Source organism: Chiloscyllium punctatum, chromosome 4 (assembly GCF_047496795.1).
Source record: "Chiloscyllium punctatum isolate Juve2018m chromosome 4, sChiPun1.3, whole genome shotgun sequence".
Classification (NCBI taxonomy): domain Eukaryota; kingdom Metazoa; phylum Chordata; class Chondrichthyes; order Orectolobiformes; family Hemiscylliidae; genus Chiloscyllium; species Chiloscyllium punctatum.
Window position 1 is genome coordinate 5,458,080 of NC_092742.1, and position 24,584 is coordinate 5,482,663.

The window sequence follows — 24,584 nt, forward strand, 5'->3', positions numbered from 1 at the left end:
CCTCAGCACTGACCCTCCGACAGTGCGGCGCTCCCTCAGCACTGACCCTCCGACAGTGCGGCGCTCCCTCAGCACTGACCCTCCGACAGTGCGGCGCTCCCTCAGCACTGACCCTCCGACAGTGCGGCGCTCCCTCAGCACTGACCCTCCGACAGTGCGGCGCTCCCTCAGCACTGACCCTCCGACAGTGCGGCGCTCCCTCAGCACTGACCCTCCGACAGTGCGGCGCTCCCTCAGCACTGACCCTCCGACAGTGCGGCGCTCCCTCAGCACTGACCCTCCGACAGTGCGGCGCTCCCTCAGCACTGACCCTCCGACAGTGCGGCGCTCCCTCAGCACTGACCCTCCGACAGTGCGGCGCTCCCTCAGCACTGACCCTCCGACAGTGCGGCGCTCCCTCAGCACTGACCCTCCGACAGTGCGGCGCTCCCTCAGCACTGACCCTCCGACAGTGCGGCGCTCCCTCAGCACTGACCCTCCGACAGTGCGGCGCTCCCTCAGCACTGACCCTCCGACAGTGCGGCGCTCCCTCAGCACTGACCCTCCGACAGTGCGGCGCTCCCTCAGCACTGACCCTCCGACAGTGCGGCGCTCCCTCAGCACTGACCCTCCGACAGTGCGGCGCTCCCTCAGCACTGACCCTCCGACAGTGCGGCGCTCCCTCAGCACTGACCCTCCGACAGTGCGGCGCTCCCTCAGCACTGACCCTCTGACAGTGCAGCACTCCCTCAGGACTGACCCTCCGACAGCATGGCGCTTCCAGATATTTGATTGGACTTGCCCTGGTCCAAAGCTTAATTGTTAAATAGGTTAAAATTGAGAAAGTTTAATCGCGGTGAATTTTGAGTGAGTTTGTAACCTGCCTGAGTCTGCCCATCAACCTGTGTCTGCAGTTCTATCTGAGGTTGCTCTTTCTTTCGATTTACAATGTCCAGCAATCCCATACAAGGTGCTGGTGTGACAGTGTGAGGTGCTCCTTCAGTGCTGTCACCCTATTGTTGTATTGTGTTTGTATTCTCGGATCTGCAGGTTTCAGCGTGAGAGCCATCGGGTTCATCAGTGGCTGGACTCAGCCAGGAGCCGCTTGAGTTACTGGGAGCAGGAGTCTGTCAGCCTGCCATCGAGACTAGACACCAGTGAGAACCAGCTCCAACGTTTCCTGGTAAGCAGCTCAGCCTTCCACAGCACAGAACCAGCAGCCTCAGCACACTGTCCCCACTTCCCCTCACACTGTTTCCCCCTTCCTTCCTGAGCTCCGTCCTGGCTGTTAATCTGATGACCTGGTCCAGCACATTCCTAGCTGCTGTGTCTAAAGGTTCCAAGTTTGATTTGCACTCCAGGCTTCCTGGTGATCCTGCCCTAGAGTTGGGCAGAAGTGGGTCCTGGAGATCAGAGTCAAGATTAGAGTGGTGCTGGAAAAGCACAGCAGGGACTTGCCGGGGAAATGTGGAGAGGTTGTTTCCCTTTGACAGAGTCTAGGACCAGAGCACATCATCGCAGAATAAGGAGTTGCCCATTTAGGGCCGGGAATGAGGAGAGATTTCTTCTCTCCAGGAGGGAGTGAATCTGTGGAATGCTTTCCCACAGGGGACTGTCGGGGCTGGGTCATTCGGGATATTCAAGGCTGAGATAGATTTTTAATCAGGAAGGGAATCAAGGGTTAGGGAGAAAAAGGGAGGAGCAGGAAAATCGACATTTTGGGCAAAAGCCCTTCATCAGGAAGGGCTCATCCCAAATAAAGGGCTTTTGCCTGAAACATTGATTCTCCTGCTCCCCAGATGCTGCCTGACCTGTGCTTTTCCAGCACAACTCTAAGAATAGAATTGGGTCTAAATCTCAGGTTCTTTTCCCCTGGGTCTCTGAAGTACTGTAGCTGTGCTGAGCCCTTCCTGAAACCTCTTCCCCCAGCGATCAAGCCACAGCCACTCTCCCTTCAGGACCAGTACCGTAACATGGAGGAGAGCAGTAGACCATTCAGCACATTGAGACTGCTCCAGCATTCGGTGGTTGATCTCATAATCCTCAAGTCTAGATTAGAGTGGTGCTAGAAAAGCACAGCAAGTCAGGCAGCATCCTTGATGTGGTTTATGCGAAGGTCGGTAGGGTGAAAAGTAAGCACTTGGGGGGTTCTGTCCTTGTACCATCCCGCATTCCCAATTCCTCTGCCATACCTGCTCCCAGGAGGACCAGTTCCACCACAGAACACACCAGATGGCCTCCTCCTTTAGAGACCGCAATTTTCCTTCCCACATGGTTAAAGATGCTCTCCAACGCATTTCATCCACATCTCACCCGTCCGCCCTCTAACCCCACCCCTCCAACCATAACAAGGACAGAACCCACCTGGTGCTCACCTTCCACCCTACCAACCTTCGTATTAACCAGATCATCTGATGACATTTCCGCCACATCCTGGTTTCCAGCATCTGCAGTCCTTGTTTTTACCTCATTATCTCAACACGGCTTTGTGAGGGGCAGGTCATGCCTCACAAACCTTATCGAGTTCTTTGAGGATGTGACTAGAAACGTTGATGAGGGTTGAGCTGTGGATGTGGTGTATATGCACTTCAGCAAGGCATTTGATAAGGTTCCCCATGGTAGGCTCATTCAGAAGGTCAGGAGGAATGGGATTCAGGGGAACTTGAGGTAAAAACAATAACTGCAGATGCTGGAAAGCAAATACTGGATTAGTGGTGCTGGAAGAGCACAGCAGTTCAGGCAGCTCGTTGGATGCTGCCTGAACTGCTGTGCTCTTCCAGCACCACTAATCCAGTACAGGGGAACTTAGCTGTCGGGATACAGAATTGGCTGGCCAACAGAAGACAGCGAGTGGTAGTAGAAGGAAAATATTCTGCCTGGAAGTCTGTGGTGAGTGGTGTTCCACAGGGCTCTGTCCTTGGGCCTCTACTGTTTGTAATTTTTATTAATGACTTGGATGAGGGGATTGAAGGATGGGTCAGCAAGTTTGCAGATGACACAAAGGTTGGAGGTGTCGTTAACAGTATAGAGGGCTGTTGTAGGCTGCAGCGGGATATTGACAGGATGTAGAGATGGGCTGAGAGGTAGCAGATGGAGTTCAACCTGGATAAATGTGAGGTGATGCATTTTGGAAGGTCGAATTTGAAAGCTGAGTATAGGATTCTTGGCAGTGTAGAGGAACAGAGGGATCTTGGTGGGCAGGTACATAGATCCCTTAAAATGGCCACCCAAGTGGACAGGGTTGTTAAGAAAGCATATGGTGTTTTGGCTTTCATTAACAGGGGGATTGAGTTTAAGAGTTGTGAGATCTTGTTGCAGCTCTATAAAACTTTGGTTAGACTGTGTCCAGTTCTGGTCGCCCTATTATAGGGAAGATGTGGATGCTTTGGAGTGGGTTCAGAGGAGGTTTACCAGGATGCTGCCTGGACTCGGGGGCTTATCTTATGAAGAGAGGTTGACTGAGCTCGGACTTTTTTCATTGGAGAAAAGGAGGAGGAGAGGGGACCTAATTGAGGTATACAAGATAATGAGAAGCGTAGATAGAGTCGATAGCCAGAGACTATTTCCCAGGGCAGAACTGACTAACACGAGGGGTCATAGTTTTAAGCTGGTTGGAGGAAAGTATAGAGGGGATGTCAGAGGTGGGTTCTTTACGCAGAGAGTTGTGAGAGCATGGAATGCGTTGCCAGCAGCAGTTGTGGAAGCAGGGTCATTGGGGACATTTAAGAGACTGCTGGACATGCATATGGTCACAGAAATGTGAGGGTGCATACATGAGGATCAGTGGTCGGCACAACATCGTGGGCTGAAGGGCCTGTTCTGTGCTGTACTGTTCTATGTTCTATCCTCAACCCCACTGTCCTCCCTTTCCCCCTTAACCCTTGATTCCCTTCCTGATTACAAACCTGTCTCTCTCAGCCTTGAATATCCTGAATGCCCCAGCCTCGACACCCCCCCCAACCCCCCCCCCCCCCCCCCCCCCCCCCCCCCCCAGTGGGAAAGGATTCCACGGATTCACTCCCCCTGGAGAGAAGAAATCTCTCCTCATTCCCGGCCCTAAGTGGGCAACCCCTTAATCTGGCGATGATGTGCTCTGGTCCTAGACTCTCTGTCAAAGGGAAACAATCTCTCCACATTTCCCCGGCAGGTCCCTAAGAATGTTCTCTGTTTCAAAAGGGTCGCGTCTCAGTCTTTGAAAGTCCAGAGCGTACGGGGCAGCCTGTCCTCATGGGACAGTCCCTACATCCCCAGGACCAGTGAGTGAGCCTTCACTGGACTGTCCCCAGCCTATCTTTCCTGACGTAACAGGGTCCAGGAGAGTTTTATGATTTATTTTTTTTTCTGCCTGCAGGAATTCTGGAAGGAGGTTGATGGAATGTCATCTGTGAGGACAGCAGCAATCAGCACAGGGAGCCAGCTGCTGGCACTGAAACAGGTTGAGGGCGGTGCCGTCCGAACACACTTGGCACAGCTCGAGCAGAAGTGGACACAGCTTATTGCCCAGTTCCCCGGCATCCAGGAAAAACTGCATCAGGTCGGCACTAGCCCAGGGCTCGGGGGCAAGGAAGCGGCTGCTGGGCAGTGGGGGGGGGGGGAAGGCGGAGGGGGTTGGGGGTATCAGTGGGGATTCGGGGGTGTGTAGGGTAATGGGTTGGCCCTGTGGATCATCCGCGTCTCCCTTGGCCTGTGTCTCCAGCTCCAGGTGGCTGTGTTACCCTCACGGAAGGCCATCACACAGCTGACAGCATGGATCCAGGATATGTGGAGCTTGATGGAGAAGAATGAGCCAGTGACCCACTCTCTGGACAGCAGCACTCGGGTGAGGCACCAGCTTCAGAAATACAAGGTGAGTGAGGGGGTCAGGGTGTAATACACGGTGGGGGAGTGAGGGTGTAATACAGGGTGAGGGGGTCAGGGTGTAGTACAGGGTGGGGGAGTGAGGGTGTAATACAGGGTGAGGGGGTCAGGGTGTAGTACAGGGTGGGGGAGTGAGGGTGTAATACAGGGTGAGGGGGTCGGGGTGTAATACACGGTGGGGGAGTGAGGGTGTAATACAGGGTGAGGGGGTCAGGGTGTAGTACAGGGTGGGGGAGTGAGGGTGTAATACAGGGTGAGGGGGTCGGGGTGTAGTACAGGGTGAGGGGGTCAGGGTGTAGTACAGGGTGGGGGAGTGAGGGTGTAATACAGGGTGAGGGGGTCGGGGTGTAGTACAGGGTGAGGGAGCCTGGGTGTAGTACAGGGTGAGGGAGTCAGGGTGTAATACAGGGTGAGGGGGTCGGGGTGTAATACAGGGTGGGGGAGTGAGGGTGTAATACAGGGAGAGGGAGTCAGGGTGGGGGAGTGAGGGTGTAATACACGGTGAGGGAGTCGGGGTGTAAGACACAGTGAGGGAGTCGGGGTGTAATACAGGGTGGGGGAGTGAGGGTGTAATACAGGGTGAGGGGGTCGGGGTGTAAGACACAGTGAGGGAGTCGGGGTGTAATACACAGTGTGGGAGTGAGGGTGTAATACACAGTGTGGGAGTGAGGGTGTAATACAGGGTGAGGATGTCAGGGTGTAATACAGGGTGAGGGAGTGAGGGTGTAATACAGGGTGAGGGAGTCGGGGTGTAATACAGGGTGAGGGAGTCGGGGTGTAATACAGGGTGAGGGAGTCGGGGTGTAATACAGGGTGAGGGAGTCGGGGTGTAATACAGGGTGAGGGAGTCGGGGTGTAATACAGGGTGAGGGAGTCGGGGTGTAATACAGGGTGAGGGAGTGAGGGTGTAATACAGGGTGAGGGAGTGAGGGTGTAATACAGGGTGAGGGAGTGAGGGTGTAATACAGGGTGGGGGAGTGAGGGTCTAATACACAGTGTGGGAGTGAGGGTGTAATACAGGGTGAGGGAGTCAGGGTGTAATACAGGGTGAGGGAGTCGGGGTGTAATGCAGGGTGAGGGAGTCGGGGTGTGATGCAGGGTGAGGGAGTCGGGGTGTGATGCAGGGTGAGGGAGTCGGGGTGTGATGCAGGGTGAGGGAGTCAGGGTGTAATACAGGGTGAGGGGGTCGGGGTGTAGTACAGGGTGAGGGAGTCAGGGTGTAATACAGGGTGAGGGGGTCGGGGTGTAATACAGGGTGGGGGAGTGAGGGTGTAATACACGGTGAGGGAGTCGGGGTGTAAGACACGGTGAGGGAGTCGGGGTGTAATACAGGGTGGGGGAGTGAGGGTGTAATACAGGGTGAGGGGGTCAGGGTGTAGTACAGGGTGAGGGAGTCGGGGTGTAATACACGGTGAGGGAGTCAGGGTGTAATACAGGGTGAGGGAGTCGAGGTGTAAGACACGGTGAGGGAGTCGGGGTGTAATACACAGTGTGGGAGTGAGGGTGTAATACAGGGTGAGGATGTCAGGGTGTAATACAGGGTGAGGGAGTCGGGGTGTAATACAGGGTGAGGGAGTGAGGGTGTAATACAGGGTGAGGGAGTGAGGGTGTAATACAGGGTGAGGGAGTCGGGGTGTATTACAGGGTGAGGGAGTGAGGGTGTAATACACAGTGTGGGAGTGAGGGTGTAATACAGGGTGAGGGAGTCAGGGTGTAATACAGGGTGAGGGAGTCGGGGTGTGATGCAGGGTGAGGAAGTCGGGGTGTGATGCAGGGTTAGGGAGTCGGGGTGTGATGCAGGGTGAGGGAGTCGGGGTGTAATACAGGGTGAGGGTGGCGGGGTGTGATGCAGGGTGAGGGAGTCGGGGTGTGATGCAGGGTGAGGGAGTCGGGGTGTAATACAGGGTGAGGGAGTCGGGGTGTGATGCAGGGTGAGGGAGTCGGGGTGTAATACAGGGTGAGGGAGTCGGGGTGTGATGCAGGGTGAGGGAGTCGGGGTGTGATGCAGGGTGAGGGAGTCGGGGTGTGATGCAGGGTGAGGGAGTCGGGGTGTGATGCAGGGTGAGGGAGTCGGGGTGTGATGCAGGGTGAGGGAGTCGGGGTGTGATGCAGGGTGAGGGAGTCGGGGTGTGATGCAGGGTGAGGGAGTCGGGGTGTGATGCAGGGTGAGGGAGTCGGGGTGTGATGCAGGGTGAGGGAGTCGGGGTGTGATGCAGGGTGAGGGAGTCGGGGTGTAATACAGGGTGAGGGTGGCGGGGTGTAATACAGGGTGAGGGAGTCGGTGTGTAAAACAGGGTGAGGGAGTCGGGGTGTAAAACAGGGTGAGGGAGTGAGGGTGTAATACAGGGTGAGGGGGTCGGGGTGTAATACAGGGTGAGGGGGTCGGGGTGTAAGACAGGGTGAGGGAGTCGGTGTGTAAGACAGGGTGAGGGAGTCGGTGTGTAAAACAGGGTGAGGGAGTCGGGGTGTGATGCAGGGTGAGGGAGTCGGGGTGTGATGCAGGGTGAGGGAGTCGGGGTGTGATGCAGGGTGAGGGAGTCGGGGTGTGATGCAGGGTGAGGGAGTCGGGGTGTGATGCAGGGTGAGGGAGTCGGGGTGTGATGCAGGGTGAGGGAGTCGGGGTGTGATGCAGGGTGAGGGAGTCGGGGTGTAATGCAGGGTGAGGGTGGCGGGGTGTAGTACAGGGTGAGGGGGTCGGGGTGTAAAACAGGGTGAGGGAGTCGGGGTGTAATGCAGGGTGAGGGTGGCGGGGTGTAGTACAGGGTGAGGGGGTCGGGGTGTAGTACACGGTGAGGGAGTCAGGGTATAATACAGGGTGAGGGAGTCGGTGTGTAAAACAGGGTGAGGGAGTCAGGGTGTGATGCAGGGTGAGGGAGTCGGGGTGTGATGCAGGGTGAGGGAGTCGGGGTGTGATGCAGGGTGAGGGAGTTGGGGTGTGATGCAGGGTGAGGGAGTCGGTGTGTAAAACAGGGTGAGGGAGTCGGGGTGTAATGCAGGGTGAGGGTGGCGGGGTGTAGTACAGGGTGAGGGGGTCGGGGTGTAAAACAGGGTGAGGGAGTCGGGGTGTAATGCAGGGTGAGGGTGGCGGGGTGTAGTACAGGGTGAGGGGGTCGGGGTGTAGTACACGGTGAGGGAGTCAGGGTATAATACAGGGTGAGGGAGTCGGTGTGTAAAACAGGGGGTGAGGGAGTCAGGGTGCACTGAGGGGCCAGCTGTGCTTCAACAACATTAATGATCGAATCTCCAACATGGCCATGTATAACCCACACTCCTGTGCAGGAGATTCGCCGAGGGAGGCAGACCCAGATAGTGCGAGATATGAACAGACCTCTAGAGAGGGCTGGATCTATGGCCGACTGGCTAGTCCCTTGTTAGGAGTGAGGATACTGGGAGAGTAGGCAACCCAAACAATGTGGGCTTTTAGTTAATTTTTTTACTCACTCCCAGGTCTTGGGTATCCGTGGATGGGCCAGTATTTATTGCCCGTCCCTAGTTGCCCCTTGGGAAGGTGGGGGTGAGGTGCAATCCATGTGCTGTAGGTAGACCCAAGTTGCCCTGTGGGAGGGGGGGGATGCCAGGATTCTGACCCAGTGAGAGGTTGGGGTGGGGAACAGGGTGGTTGGGAGGTAGGAGCAGGGCAGGTGAATGGGTGGGGTTTGGGGTGACAGGGAGGCAGACGGTGGGAGATGGGGACAAGGGTGGGGGGGGGGCTTCTGCCAGGGAGTGATGAACCTATGGAATTCATTGCTACAGAAGACTGGAGACCAGATCATTGAACATGTTTAAGACCTGAGATAGATAGGTTCTTGAGTATCCAGGGGATCTAGGGTTATGGGGAGAAAATGGGAGAATGAGGTTGAGAAACATATCAGCCATGTTTGAATGGCAGAGCAATCCCGATGGGCTGAATGGCCTAAGTTCTGCTTCTGTGTCTTATGGAGGTCGGGGTGACAGTGAGGTTGTTGACACTGGGACGGGCAAGTTCTGATGGTTAGTCAGGATCAGGGCGTGCTCTGTACATTGATTATCTCTTCTCTCCTCTGTAGGGTTATCAGCTGGAGGTGAACTGCCGGCAGCTGATGGTGGATTTTGTGAATCAGTCGGTGCTTCAGATGAGCAGTCAGGACGTGGAGGGTGATCGTTACGAGAGGACAGAGTTTGCGGAGAGTCTGGGCACTCTGAATTTTCAGTGGCAGAACCTGACCCAAGTTCTGAACAGGAAGGTGTGTGTCGGTGGGTGTGTGTGTCGGTGGGTGTGTGTGTCGGTGGGTGTGTGTGTCGGTGGGTGTGTGTGTCGGTGTCGGTGTGTGTGTGTCTGTGTGTCTGTATGTTGATGGGTATGTGTGTCTGTGTATCGGTGTGTGTCTGTATGTCGGTGGGTGTGTGTGTCTGTGTGTCAGTGGGTGTGTGTATGTTGATGGGTATGTGTGTCTGTGTATCGCTGTGTGTCGGTGGGTGTGTGTCTGTGTGTCGATGGGTATGTGTGTCTGTGTGTCAGGGGGTGTGTGTCTGTATGTTGATGGGTATGTGTGTCTGTGTATCGGTGTGTGTTGGTGTCGGTGGGTGTGTGTCTGTGTGTCAGTGGGTGTGTGTATGTTGATGGGTATGTGTGTCTGTGTATCGCTGTGTGTCGGTGTCGGTGGGTGTGTGTCTGTGTGTCGATGGGTATGTGTGTCAGTGGGTGTGTGTATGTTGATGGGTATGTGTGTCTGTGTATCGCTGTGTGTCGGTGTCAGTGGGTGTGTGTCTGTGTGTCGATGGGTATGTGTGTCTGTGTGTCAGTGTGTGTTGGTGTCGGTGGGTGTGTGTCTGTATGTCGGTGGGTGTGTGTCTGTGTGTCGATGGGTATGTGTGTCTGTGTGTCGGTGGGTGTGTGTGTGTGTGTATCAGACCTGGTTAAGCAGAGAGTGTGGGAATTGCAGTGTGTTCTGAGATTAACCAGGGTAGACCCCTTCAAAACATTTCAAGAAAGTAACTCGGACCATAACTTTGCTAATTGTTTTAATCAGGTGTAACACAGGTATTCCGGGAGTGATGCAGCTGGCCCAACCGTTCAGTTTTAAATAAAATGGAATTTATTTATACATGAACAAAAGACAACAGAATATATAATAACATAACCTTTCTGAAGACACAACTTAACCAAGAGCTAATCCAAATCCCTGCAAATCCCATAAACACCCTCTTGGCAACAAGGTAAAACCAAACCCCGGTTCTTCCCGGAGAGATTGCAGACAGAGAGTGAGGATCAGTGTGGAGCTGGTTCTATGGGTGCAGCAGCCTCTCTGGGTTCCCAGCTACGATCTGACCCATAGCTGCAAAACAGCCTGACTGCTAAAACCAAACCAGACCCTGAACTGGGAGAACTGGTCACTCCCCTATCATTGTTGTGTTTTTAAAACTTAAAGGCTTCTTCAAGACGATAAGCCCAGACATATCAGATCACCTGCCTTTATGACCCCGCTTGATAAAAAAGGCCAAGGACAACATAACCTTGTCAGTCTTACGTCTGTGGTCAGCAAAGTTTTGAAAAGAGTTATGACTATTTGGCAAAGCATAGTGTGATTAAAGGCAGTCAGCATGGCTTTGTGAGGGGCAGGTCATGTCTCACTAATCTTATTGAGTTCTTTGAGGAGGTGTCAAGACAGGTCGACGACAGTCGAGCAGTGGCTGTGGTGTATATGGACTTCAGCAAGGCATTTGATAGGGTTCCCCATGGTAGGCTCATTCATAAAGTCAGGAAGTATGGGATACAGGGAGATTTGGCTGTCTGGATTCAGAATTGGCTGGCTGACAGAAGGCAGAGGGTGGTTGTAGTTGGAAAGTATTCTGCCTAGAGGACAGTGTTGAGTGGGGTCCCGCAGGGCTCTGTTCTTGGGCCTCTGCTCTTTGTAGTTTTTGTAAATGACTTGGATGAGGAGGTTGAGGAGTGAGTTAGTAAATTTGCAGATGACACAAAGGTTGGAGGTGCTGTTGATAGTATCGAGGGGTATTGCAGGCTGCAGTGCGACAGTGAATGCTGACTATAGGATTAAAGACAGGATTCTTGGCAGTGTGGTGAAACAGAGGGATCTGGGTGTTCAAGTGCATAGATCCCTCAAAGTTGCCACCCAAGTGGATAGGGTTGTTAAGAAAGCATATGATGTTTTGGTTTTCATTAACAGGGGGATCAAGTTTAAGAGCCGTGAGGTTTTGCTGCAGCTCTACAAGTCCCTGGTGAGACCACACTTGGAATATTGTGTCCATTTCTGGTTGCCCTACAATAGGAAAGATACAGAAGCTTTGGAGAGGGTGCACAGAAGGTTTACCAGGATGCTGCCTGGTCTGGAGGGCTTGTCTTATGAAGAGAGGTTGAATAAGCTCAGACTTTTCTCCCTGAAGAGAAGGAGGAAGAGAGGAGAACTGATTGAGGTATACAAGATAATGAGAGGAATAGATAGAATCAATAGCCAGGGACTTTTCCCCAGGGCAGGATTGACTGGGACGAGAAGTCATAGTTGGAAGTTTATTAGGAGGAGGGTATAAAGGAGACGTCAGAGGTAGGTTCTTTACACAGAGAGTTGTGAATGCATGGAATGTGTTGCCAGCGGTGGTGGTGGAAGCAGAGTCATTGGGGACATTTAAAGCAACTGCTGGACATGCACATGGATAGCAGTGAGTTGAGGGGTGTGTAGGTTAAGTTACTATATTTTACATTAGGATTAAATCTCGGCACAACATCGTGGGCCAAAGGGCCTGTTCTGTGCTGTACTTTTCTATAACTGTGTTAAAGGAACGGTCTTGTCACAGTTCAAACTGGAATCGCCCGAACTCCCAAACATCAGCCTGAAGCAATCAGTGAAGCTTCCTCATCGGTCTGGTTAGACCGTGTCATTCGTGTCGGGGTGCTGGGCAGAGTGATGGGTTTCTGTTGTATGACCTTGTGTCTGATTCGTATCCTCCTGATTCTGCTGCAGATCCTGCTCTTGGAGACACAGCTGGAATCGTGGACAGAATGCGACCGCAATGTGATGTCCCTGAGTAGTTGGCTCGATGTGCAACAGGATCGGCTCAGGAAGGATCGGGAAGCCTGCAGCCAGACTGCGATAGGAAAGGCACTGACTGACTGCCAGGTAACGGAGATTCCGACTCCCACCATAGCACTCTGATCAGTCACCCTCTCGGGTGTTGCTTCCAACTTCAGCTGCAGTTACGTTCTTCAGGCTTGTCCTCTGCCACCTCCTCACGGTTTCATTATATTCAAATGAATACATTAACCTAGTCCCAAAAACTAACCTTGAGGATGTCTTGTTCATTTGGAATCTAATCGAGAGGTCCAGGGGGTTTATATACAGAATAACAGATACCCAGGAGGGAGTTACAGACTGGAATCTAATCGAGGACGTCCAGGGGGTTTATATACAGAATAACAGACACCCAGGAGGGAGTTACAGACTGGAATCTAATCGAGGGGTTCAGGGGGTTTATATACAGAATAACAGACACCCAGGAGGGAGTTACAGACTGGAATCTAATCGAGGAGGTTCAGGGTGGGGTTTATATACAGAATAACAGATACCCGGGAGGGAGTTACAGACTGGAATCTAATCGAGGGGTTCAGGGGGTTTATATACAGAATAACAGACACCCAGGAGGGAGTTACAGACTGTAATCTAATCAAGGGGTTCAGGGTGGGGTTTATATACAGAATAACAGATACCCCGGGGAGGGGGTTACAGACTGGAATCTAATCGAGGGGTTCAGGGTGGTTTATATACAGAATAACAGACACCCAGGAGGGAGTTACAGACTGGAATCTAATCGAGGAGGTTCAGGGTAGTTTATATACAGAATAACAGACACCCAGGAGGGAGTTACAGACTGGAATCTAATCGAGGAGGTTCAGGGTAGTTTATATACAGAATAACAGATACCCAGGAGGGAGTTACAGACTGGAATCTAATCGAGGAGGTTCAGGGTAGTTTATATACAGAATAACAGACACCCAGGAGGGAGTTACAGACTGGAATCTAATCGAGGAGGTTCAGGGTAGTTTATATACAGAATAACAGACACCCAGGAGGGAGTTACAGACTGGAATCTAATCGAGAGGTCCAGGGGGTTTATATACAGAATAACAGACACCCAGGAGGGAGTTACAGACTGGAATCTAATCGAGAGGTCCAGGGGGTTTATATACAGAATAACAGACACCCAGGAGGGAGTTACAGACTGGAATCTAATCGAGGGGTTCAGGGGGTTTATATACAGAATAACAGACACCCAGGAGGGAGTTACAGACTGGAATCTAATCGAGGAGGTTCAGGGGGTTTATATACAGAATAACAGATACCACGGGAGGGAGTTACAGACTGGAATCTAATCGAGGAGGTTCAGGGGGTTTATATACAGAATAACAGATACCCAGGAGGGAGTTACAGACTGGAATCTAATCGAGGAGGTTCAGGGGGTTTATATACAGAATAACAGATACCACGGGAGGGAGTTACAGACTGGAATCTAATCGAGGGGTTCAGGGGGTTTATATACAGAATAACAGATACCCAGGAGGGAGTTACAGACTGGAATCTAATCGAGGGGTTCAGGGTGGTTTATATACAGAATAACAGACACCCAGGAGGGAGTTACAGACTGGAATCTAATCGAGAGGTTCAGGGGGTTTATATACAGAATAACAGATACCCAGGAGGGAGTTACAGACTGGAATCTAATCGAGGAGGTTCAGGGGGTTTATATACAGAATAACAGATACCCAGGAGGGAGTTACAGACTGGAATCTAATCGAGGAGGTTCAGGGGGTTTATATACAGAATAACAGATACCACGGGAGGGAGTTACAGACTGGAATCTAATCGAGGGGTTCAGGGGGTTTATATACAGAATAACAGATACCCAGGAGGGAGTTACAGACTGGAATCTAATCGAGGGGTTCAGGGTGGTTTATATACAGAATAACAGACACCCAGGAGGGAGTTACAGACTGGAATCTAATCAAGGAGGTTCAGGGGGTTTATATACAGAATAACAGACACCCAGGAGGGAGTTACAGACTGGAATCTAATCGAGAGGTTCAGGGGGTTTATATACAGAATAACAGACACCCAGGAGGGAGTTACAGACTGGAATCTAATTGAGATGTTCGGGGTGGTTTATATACAGAATAACAGACACCCAGGAGGGAGTTACAGACTGGAATCTAATCAAGGAGGTTCAGGGGGTTTATATACAGAATAACAGACACCCAGGAGGGAGTTACAGACTGGAATCTAATCAAGGAGGTTCAGGGGGTTTATATACAGAATAACAGACACCCAGGAGGGAGTTACAGACTGGAATCTAATTGAGATGTTCGGGGTGGTTTATATACAGAATAACAGATACCACGGGAGGGAGTTACAGACTGGAATCTAATCGAGGGGTTCAGGGTGGTTTATATACAGAATAACAGACACCCAGGAGGGAGTTACAGACTGGAATCTAATCAAGGACGTCCAGGGGGTTTATATACAGAATAACAGACACCCAGGAGGGAGTTACAGACTGGAATCTAATCAAGGACGTCCAGGGGGTTTATATACAGAATAACAGACACCCAGGAGGGAGTTACAGACTGGAATCTAATCGAGGGGTTCAGGGTGGTTTATATACAGAATAACAGACACCCAGGAGGGAGTTACAGACTGGAATCTAATCGAGGGGTTCAGGGTGGTTTATATACAGAATAACAGATACTCTGGAGTGAGTTACAGACTGGAATCTAATCGAGAGGTTCAGGGGGTTTATATACAGAATAACAGACACCCAGGAGGGAGTTACAGACTGGAATCTAATCAAGGAGGTTCAGGGGGTTTATATACAGAATAACAGACACCCAGGAGGGAGTTACAGACTGGAATCTAATCAAGGAGGTTCAGGGGGTTTATATACAGAATAACAGACACCCAGGAGGGAGTTACAGACTGGAATCTAATCGAGGGGTTCGGGGTGGTTTATATACAGAATAACAGATACCCGGGAGGGAGTTACAGACTGGAATCTAATCAAGGAGGTTCAGGGGGTTTATATACAGAATAACAGATACCAGGGAGTGAGTTACAGACTGGAATCTAATCGAGGGGTTCAGGGTGGTTTATATACAGAATAACAGATACCCGGGAGTGAGTTACAGACTGGAATCTAATCGAGGGGTTCAGGGTGGTTTATATATAGAATAACAGACACCCGGGAGTGAGTTACAGACTTGAATCTAATTGAGGGGTTCAGGGTGGTTTATATACAGAATAACAGATACCCGAGAATGAGTTACAGACTGGAATCTAATCGAGGGGTTCGGGGTGGTTTATATATAGAATAACAGATACCCGGGAGTGAGTTACAGACTTGAATCTAATCGAGGGGTTCAGGATGGTTTATATACAGAATAACAGATACCCGGGAGGGAGTCACAGACTGGAATCTAATCGAGGGGTTCAGGGTAGGGTTTATATACAGAATAACAGACACCCGGGAGTGAGTTACAAACGGGAATCTAATCGAGGGGTTCAGGATGGTTTATATACAGAATAACAGATACCCGGGAGTGAGTTACAGACTGGAATCTAGTCGAGGGGTTCAGGGTGGTTTATATACAGAATAACAGATACCCAGGAGTGAGTTACAGACTGGAATCTAATCGAGGGGTTCGGGGTGGGGTTTATATACAGAATAACAGATACCCGGGAGTGAGTTACAGACTGGAATCTAATCGAGGGGTTCAGGGTGGGGTTTATATACAGAATAAGAGATACCCGGGAGTGAGTTACAAACGGGAATCTAATCGAGGGGTTCAGGGTGGTTTATATACAGAATAACAGATACCCGGGAGGGAGTTACAGACTGGAATCTAATCGAGGGGTTCAGGGTGGGGTTTATATACAAAGTAACAGATACCCGGGAGTGAGTTACAGACTGGAATCCAATCAAGGGGTTCAGGGTGGGGTTTATATACAGAATAACAGATACCCGGGAGGGAGTTACAGACTGGAATCCAATCGAGGGGTTCAGGGTGGTTTATATACAGAATAACAGATACCCGGGAGTGAGTTACAGACTGGAACCTAATCGAGGGGTTCAGAGTGGTTTATATACAGAATAACAGATACCCGGGAGTGAGTTACAGACTGGAATCTAATCGAGGGGTTCAGAGTGGTTTATATACAGAATAACAGATACCCGGGAGGGAGTTACAGACTGGAATCTAATCGAGGGGTTCGGGGTGGTTTATATACAGAATAACAGATACCCGGGAGGGAGTTACAGACTGGAATCTAATCGAGGGGTTCGGGGTGGTTTATATACAGAATAACAGATACCCGGGAGGGAGTCACAGACTGGAATCTAATCGAGGGGTTCGGGGTGGTTTATATACAGAATAACAGATACCCGGGAGTGAGTTACAAACTGGAATCTATTCGAGGGGTTCAGGGTGGTTTATATACAGAATAACAGATACCCGGGAGTGAGTTACAGACTGGAATCTAATCGAAGGGTTCAGGGTGGTTTATATACAGAATAACAGATACTCTGGAGTGAGTTACAGACTGGAATCTAATCGAGGGGTTCAGGGTGGTTTATATATAGAATAACAGATACCCGGGAGGGAGTTACAGACTGGAATCTAATCGAGGGGTTCAGTGTGGTTTATATGCAGAGTAACAGATACCTGGGAGTGAATTACAGAGTGGAATCTAGTCAAGGGGTTCAGGGTGGTTTATATATAGAATAACAGATACCTGGGTCTGAGTTACAGAGTGGAATCTCGTCGAGGGGTTCAGGGTGGTTTATATATAGAATAACAGATACCCGGGAGTGAGTTACAGATTAGAATCTAATCAAGGGGTTCGGGTGGATTTATATACAGAATAACAGATACCCCGGGAGTGAGTTACTGACTGGAATCTAATCGAGGGGTTTGGGGTAGTTCGTATACAGAATAACAGATACCCCGGACGGAGTTACAGGGTGGTTTCTATACAGAATAACAGATACCCGGGAGTGAGTTATAGACTGGAATCTAATCGAGGGGTTCAGGGTGGTTTATATACAGAATAACAGATACCCGAGAATGAGTTACAGACTGGAATCTAATTGAGGGGTTCAGGGTGGTTCATATACAGAATAACAGACACCTGGGAGGGGGTTACAGACTGGAATCTAATCGAGGGGTTCAGGGTGGTTTATATACAGGATAACAGATACCAGGAGGGAGCTACAGACTGGAATCTAATCGAGGGGTTCAGGGTGGTTTATATACAGAATAACAGATACCCGGGAGGGAGTTACAGACTGGAATCTAATCGAGGGGTTCGGGGTGGTTCATATACAGAATAACAGATACCCAGGAGGGAGTTACAGCCTGGAATCTAATCGAGGGGTTCCGGGTGGTTTATATACAGAATAACAGATACCCTGGAGGGAGTTACAGCCTGGAATCTAATTGAGCGATTGGATGTGAGTGCTATTATGACAAATCATACAACCGAAAGATGAGACAGTATTGTGGATGTGGAAGCTGGCATTTGATGGAAATCTCACTGTGTCTCCAGGAACTCGGTAAGAACCTGAAGGTGAAGGAGACGGAGTTGGAAATGTTGCGACAGACAGTTGCTGGGATGATAGAAAACAGTGTCCCAGAAACACCAACCAGTGTCACTCAAAAACTGGACCAACTACAGGACTCTTGGAGCCATCTGGACACTGAGGTACACCAGAACTGTCTTGTGTTTTGGGGGAGGATTGATTTGGGAGTCTGTTGGTGGGGCTGGGTCTGTAATCGAGCTATTGGAGCCCAGCCCCAGTAACATGGTTGGGCTTATTATAACTGACACTGTTCATGTGTGGTCTGTAGGTGAACCAGGTTCAGTCCATTCTCACCAGCCGGCAGCAGCTGTGGGCACTGTACCAGGACTCGTATCAGCAAGTCAATGGGAACATTGTGAGGGCTCGCTACTCCTTGGAGCACTGCACACCTCTCTACAGTTCACTGGAATCTGTCAAGATTCAGCTGGAGAGCTTACAGGTGCCTACTTTCTCTCAGTAGAAGTTTGGATCCACTTTTAGGAATTACTCATGAACTCTTGAGTGGCCGTACTTTGAGAAGGATCGATGAGGGTTCGGAGGGGATTTACTGGAATGGTAATGGGGATGGGGATGAGTGGCTTCACATCTCGTAAAGTGGAGAAGCTGTTCTCCTGGGAGAATTAATACAAGGTGTTCAGAGTCCTGAGAGGTGTTGATTGAGTAAGGAATCGGTCTGTGTTTCTACACGGAGCCAAGCTGAGTATAGATAAGGTGAAGAGTAGATGTCTTTTCCCTAAGGTGGGGGATTTGAAGACTAAAGGGCATATTTTTAACGTGAGAAGAGAAACATTTAAAAAAAAGACATGAGGCAATTATTTTACACAGAGGGTGGTTTGTGTGTGGAATGAACTTACAGAGGAAGTGGTGGACTTGGGTCCAGTTACAATGTCTAGAGGACATTTGGATAAGCTCATGAATAGGAAAGGTTTGGAGGGATATGGGCCAGGAGCAGGCAGGTGGGACTAGTTTGGGATTACGTTCAGCATGGACTGGTTAGGCCGAAGGGTCTGTTCCTGTACTGTATGACTCAGTGAAATCAGCAAAAGAAATGAGAATTATTTTATCCTAAGGTTTTGAAGATTTGGCAATTGCATCTTCATGTAACAAAGCCAGAAGTCAATAAAACTTTCCAAACTGGGAAAGGGAGAAATACTTGTAAATGCAGAGCCTTGGAGTAAAGACAAGGAACTGGGACAAATTAGGTGGCTGTTTCAAAGAGGTAGTCCAGACATAATGGAACAAAAGGCCTCCCTCTCTATTGCAAGCTTCTACTGACCTAGAATGAAGCTCTCACAGAATTCTTTTCCAATGAAATTATTTCAATGTTTGAAAAAATACATTATTTAGTGGTTGAGGCCGGGATCTCAGTCCACATTCCCTGGAACTGGGCAGCACCCTGACAGGCCACACACATACACACACATACACACACATACACACACATACATACACACACACACACACACATACACACACACACACACACACACACACACACACCCCGGGCAGGAACAGCCCCTTCGAGCACAAACAGGACAAGAAAATGTAAACACGCAACTCTCTTGAGAAAATCACCTGGCCATTCCAAATACAACACAACCGGAGGCCATGTTGATCTTAGCACACCCTGCTGTGATTGTGTCTCAGACGAGCAGATGGAGGTCACATTTTCTTGTCTTGCTGTTGGCAGGCTCTGCAGGTCACACTGGAAGGTGGTGAGGAGAGCTGGAGGAAATTCCAGGAGGTTTCGCAAAGACTGAAGCAGGAATGCTGTCCTGCACTAGCACAACAACTGGAGAAGAGATGTGAGGACACCCACAGCGGGTATGAACCAGCGTCAGTGCCAACTACTGCGGCTCACCCTGTGCTTCCTTCAGTGCATGCTTTCAGCAAATCGTACTGCCCTTTAGCGACCTGACACAGACTGGCACAGTGCCACTGCCTGGGCTGGGTTAACCTTCCTCTGTCTGCACAATGACATGGGAATCCTCCACCCGGATACGTTTCAGATAGAGCAGATATCGACTTGAACACTTCCCAGTGAGAATCAGTCCTTCAGGAGAGGGAGGGAGACCCCATACCCCAGTGAGAGTCATAGAACATTACAGCGCAATACAGGTCCTTCGGCCCTTGGATGTTACGCCGACCTGTCATACCAATCTGAAGCCCATCTAACCTACACTATTCCATGTACGTCCATATGCCTGTCCAATGACGACTTAAATGTACTTAAGTTGGCGAATCTACTACCGTTATAGGCAAAGCATTCCATACCCTTACTACTCTCTGAGTAAAGAAACTACCTCTGACATCTCTCCAATATCTGTCATCCCTCAATTTAAAGCTATGTCCCCTCGTGCTCGCCATCACCATTCTTGGAAGAAGGCTCTCCCTGTCCACCCTATCTAACTCTCTGAGTATCTTATATGTCTCTATTAAGTCACCTCTCAACCTTCTTCTCTCTAATGAGAACAGCCTCAAGTCCCTCAGCCTTTCCTCATAAGACCTCCCCTCCATACCAGGCAACATCCTAGTAAATCTCCTCTGCACCGTTTCCAAATCTTCCACATCCTTCTTATAATGCGGTGACCAGAACTGTACACAATACTCCAAGTGCGGCCGCATTAGAGTTTTGTACAGCTGTAGCATAACCTCCTGGTTCCGGAACTTGATCCCTCTATTAATAAAAGCTAAAACACTGTATGCCTTCTTAACAACCCTGTCAACCTGGTAGCAACTTTCAAGGATCTGTGTACATGGACACTGAGATCTCTCTGCTCCTCTACACTACCAAGAATCTTACCATTAGCCCAATACTCTGCATTCCGGTTACTCTGACCAAAGTGAATCACTTCACACTCCATTTGCCACCTCTCAGCCCAGCTCTGCAGCTTATCTATGTCTCGCTGTAACCTACAACATCTTTTGTTACTATCCACAACTCCACTGACCTTCGTGTCGTCTGCAAATTTACTAACCCACCCTTCTACGCCCTCATCCAGGTCGTTTATAAAAATGACGAACAGCAGTGGACCCAACACTGACCCTTGCAGTACACCACTGGTAACTGGGATCCAGGATGAACATTTCCCATCAACCACCACCCTCTGTCTTCTTTCAGCAAGCCAATTACTGATCCAAACTGCTATATCTCCCATAATCCCATTCCTCCCCATTTTGTACAATACTGTGGGGAACCTTATCGAACGCTTTGCTGAAATCCATATATACCACATGAACTGGTTTACTCTCATCTACCTATTTGGTCGCATTCTCAAAGAACTCAATAAGGTTTATGAGGCACAACTTACCCTTCACAAAACCATGCTGACTATCCCTAATCAAATTATTCTTTTCTAGATGGTTATAAATCCTATCTCTTATAACCTTTTCCATCACTTTACCAACAACTGAAGTAAGGCTCACTGGTCAATAATTACCTGGGTTGTCTCTACTCCCCTTCTTAAACAGGGGAACCACATTTGCTATCCTCCAGTCTCCTGGCACTCTTCCTGTAGACAATGACGATTTAAATATCAATGCCAAAGGCTAGGCAATCTCCTCCCTGGCTTCCCAGAGGATCCGAAGATAAATCCCATCCGGCCCCAGGGGACTTATCTATTTTTACACTCGGCAGGATTTCTAATACCTCTTCCTTGTGAACCTCAATCCCACCTAGTCTAGCAGCCTGTATCTCAGTAATCTCCTCGACAACATTGTCGTTTTCTCGAGTGAATACTGTTGAAAAATATTCATTAAGTGCTTCCCCTATCTCCTCTGAGTCCACACACAACTTCCCACTACTATCCTTGATTGGCCCTAATCTTACTCTTGTCACTCTTTTATTCCTTAAATACCTATAGAAAGCCTTAGGGTTTACCCTGATCCTATCCACCAACAACTTCTCATGTCTCCTCCTGGCTCTTCTGAGTTCTCTCTTCAGGTCTTTCCTGGCTGCCTTGTAACCCTCGAGCGCCCTAACTGAGCCTTCACATCTCATCCTAACATAAGCCTTCTTCTTCCTCTTGACCAGAGATTCCACTTCCTTCGTAAACCACGCTCTCGCGCTCTACAGCTTCCTCCCTGCCTGACAGGTACATATTTATCTAGGACACACAGGAGCGTTTCCTTGAATAAGCTCCACATTTCTAATGTGCCCATCCCCTGCAGTTTCCTTCCCCATCCTATGCTTCCTAAATCTTGCCTAATCGCATCGTAATTGTCTTTCCCCGAGCTGTAACTCTTGCCCAGTGGTATCCACCTATCCCTTTCTATCAATAAAGTAAACATAACAGAATTGTGATTGCTATCACCAAAGTGCTCACCTAGTTCCAAGTCTAACACCTGGCCGGGCTCATTACCCAGTACCAAATCAAATGTGGCTTCGCCCCTTGTAGGCCTGTCTACATACTGTGTCAGGAAGCCCCCCTGCACACACTGGACAAAAACTGACCCATCTATAGTACTCGTACTATCATGTTCCCAGTCAATATTTGGAAAGTTGAAGGCCCCCTTACAACTACCCTGTCTCTCTCACTCCTATCAAGAAGCATCTTTGCTATCCTTTCCCCTACATCTTTGGAACTATTTGGAGGCCTATAGAAAACTCCCAACCTCTCCTTTCCTGTTTCTAATCTCAGCCCATACTACCTCAATTGATGAGTCCCAAACATCCTTTCTGCAACTATAATACTGTCCTTGACCAACAATGCCACACCCCCACCTCTTTTACCATGTTCTCTGTTCTTACTGAAACATCTAAATCCCAGAACCTGTAACAACCATTCCTGTCCCTGCTCTGTCCATGTCTCTGAAATGGCCACAACATCGAAGTCCCAGGTACCAACCCATGCTGCAAGTTCACCCACCTTATTCCGGTTGCTCCTGGCGTTGAAGTACACACACCTCAAACCAACGTCTTGCTTGCCGGTGCCATCTTGCGTCCCTGAAACTTGATTTTGGACCCCCCTACTGTCAACCTTTTCTATACTCGAACTACAATTTTGGTTCCATCCCCCTGCTGGATTAGTTTAAACCCACCCCAATAGCCTTAGCGAATATCCCCCCCCCCCCCAGGATATTGGTACCCCTCTGGTTCAGATGAAGACCATCCTGCTTGTAGAGGTCCCACCTACCCCAGAAAGAGCCCCAATTATCCAAGAATCCAAAATCCTCTCTCCTGCACCATCCCTGTAGCCACGTGTTCAACTCCTCTCTCTCTATAATCCTTGCCTCACTAGCACATGGCACGGGCAACAAACCAGAGACAACTCTGTTCGTCATGGCTCTCAGCTTCCATCCTTGCTACCTGAATATCTGCCTTAAATCCCCATCTCTCTTCCTATCTGTGTCATTGGTGCCTATGTGGGCCATGACTTGGGGCTGCTCCCCCTCCCCTCATGGATCCCGAAAACATGATCAGAGACATCACAAACCCTGGCACCTGGGAGGCAACACACCAACCGTGAGTCTCTCTCATTCCCACAGAACCTCCTCTCTGTCCCCCATGGAGGCCCCAATGACTAATGCTCTGCTCCTCTTCCCCCTTCCCTTCTGAGCAGCAGGGACAGACTCTGTGCCAGAGACCTGTGCCCCATTGCTCACCCCTGGTAAGTCGCTACCCCCCCCAACCATATCTAAAACGTATACTTGTTGTTCAGGGGGATGGCCACAGGGGATCCCTGCACTGTCTGCTGGTTCCCTTTCTGTCTCCTGACTGTAACCCATCTGCCTTTTCCTTGTACCTGAGGAGTGACTACCTCCCTGTAACTCCTCTCAATAACCCCCTCTGCCTCCCGAATGATCCGAAGTTCATCCAGCTCCAGTTCCCTAACATGGTTTTCGAGGAGCTGGAGTTGGGTGCACTTCCCACAGATGCAATCAGCAGGGAGACTAGTGTTGACCCTTATCCCCCACATTCTGCGGGAGGAACATTCCACTGCCCTCATCTCCATTCCTACTATTCTAAATTCCCAAAGAGTCTGTTGAAAAAATAAGGAATAAAAAAAAAACTCGTTACCTTACCAATCTGACACACAGAACCTTTTTCTTGGTTAGAGGAGGAGGATGGGTGGAGACACTATCCGAGTAGTGTTTCGGGTAACACAACCACACAAATAGATGACTCCCCAGAAGTCCTTCGCTCCTCCCTCGCACCCCTCAGCAAATAGAGGCCCGACTCCCGAGGTAAGTCCCTTTTAATGCGGGAAAACTCACCCTTCCCGGCAGCCCTTGCTTCAGCTCTGCTTCTCTCCTCACCGCTCTGGCAAATGGAGTCAGCCCCTTCAGAACTGGGAGGGAGACCCCATACCCCAGTGAGAGTCAGCCCCTTCAGGAGAGGGAGGGAGACCCTGTACCCCAGTGAGAGTCAGCCCCTTCAGGAGAGGGAGGGAGACCCCGTACCCCAGTGAGGGTCAGCCCCTTCAGGAGAGGGAGGGAGACCCCGTACCCCAGTGAGGGTCAGCCCCTTCAGGAGAGAGAGGGAGACCCTGTATACCCCAGTGAGGGTCAGCCCCTTCAGGAGAGGGAGGGAGACCCTGTACCCCAGTGAGAGTCAGCCCCTTCAGGAGAGGGAGGGGGACCCTGTACCCCAGTGAGAGTCAGCCCCTTCAGGAGAGAGAGGGAGACCCTGTATACCCCAGTGAGGGTCAGCCCCTTCGGGAGAGGGAGGGGTGTTAAGGTTGGGGAATGGGAGGGAGGCTATAAATGATGTGCCCAACAGTGGTGAAAGCTTGTGTCTCTCTCTGTCTGATGCCTGAGGTTGGGATGTTTGGATGAGCCGGTTCTGTCATTTCAGGTGGATCGATGTTCAGCAGGAGATTACAGAGCAGCTTCGCTCGTGTCAGACTCTGGGCCAGCTGTGGCAGCGGTTTACTGATCATTCCCATTGTACCTCGGCCAGGCTGCGGGCGTGTGAGGAGAACTGTCACCCACTGCTGACTGAGATCACTCTGGAGGACAGTCACCTGGAGAAACTGCGATCCCGACTGACAGAGACACAGGTCAGCACCTCACTAGCACCTTCCCAAGTCAGTGGAACATTCTCTGTTATTTAGTTGTCAGCTGGAGTTCTGCAGTCTGTACGAGAGGTGTGTTTACCTGCCGCTGGTATGGACGTGGCTCAGTTCCTT

At 50.3% G+C, this 24,584-nt stretch overlaps 1 protein-coding gene across 6 annotated transcripts in view; it reads left to right on the forward strand.

The window, feature by feature from the left end:
- LOC140476049 (uncharacterized) overlaps positions 1–24,584 on the forward strand; it is a 452,737-nt gene that overhangs the window by 317,440 nt on the left and 110,713 nt on the right. For all 6 annotated transcript variants that reach the window (XM_072568002.1, XM_072568006.1, XM_072568005.1 and 3 more), the window contains 9 exons: positions 1,030–1,162; positions 4,331–4,513; positions 4,676–4,825; positions 8,883–9,059; positions 11,793–11,948; positions 17,421–17,576; positions 17,723–17,893; positions 19,145–19,278; positions 24,251–24,455. In XM_072568002.1, coding sequence (XP_072424103.1) covers positions 1,030–1,162; positions 4,331–4,513; positions 4,676–4,825; positions 8,883–9,059; positions 11,793–11,948; positions 17,421–17,576; positions 17,723–17,893; positions 19,145–19,278; positions 24,251–24,455 — 1,465 coding nt within the window. The remainder of the gene's footprint in view (positions 1–1,029; positions 1,163–4,330; positions 4,514–4,675; positions 4,826–8,882; positions 9,060–11,792; positions 11,949–17,420; positions 17,577–17,722; positions 17,894–19,144; positions 19,279–24,250; positions 24,456–24,584) is intronic.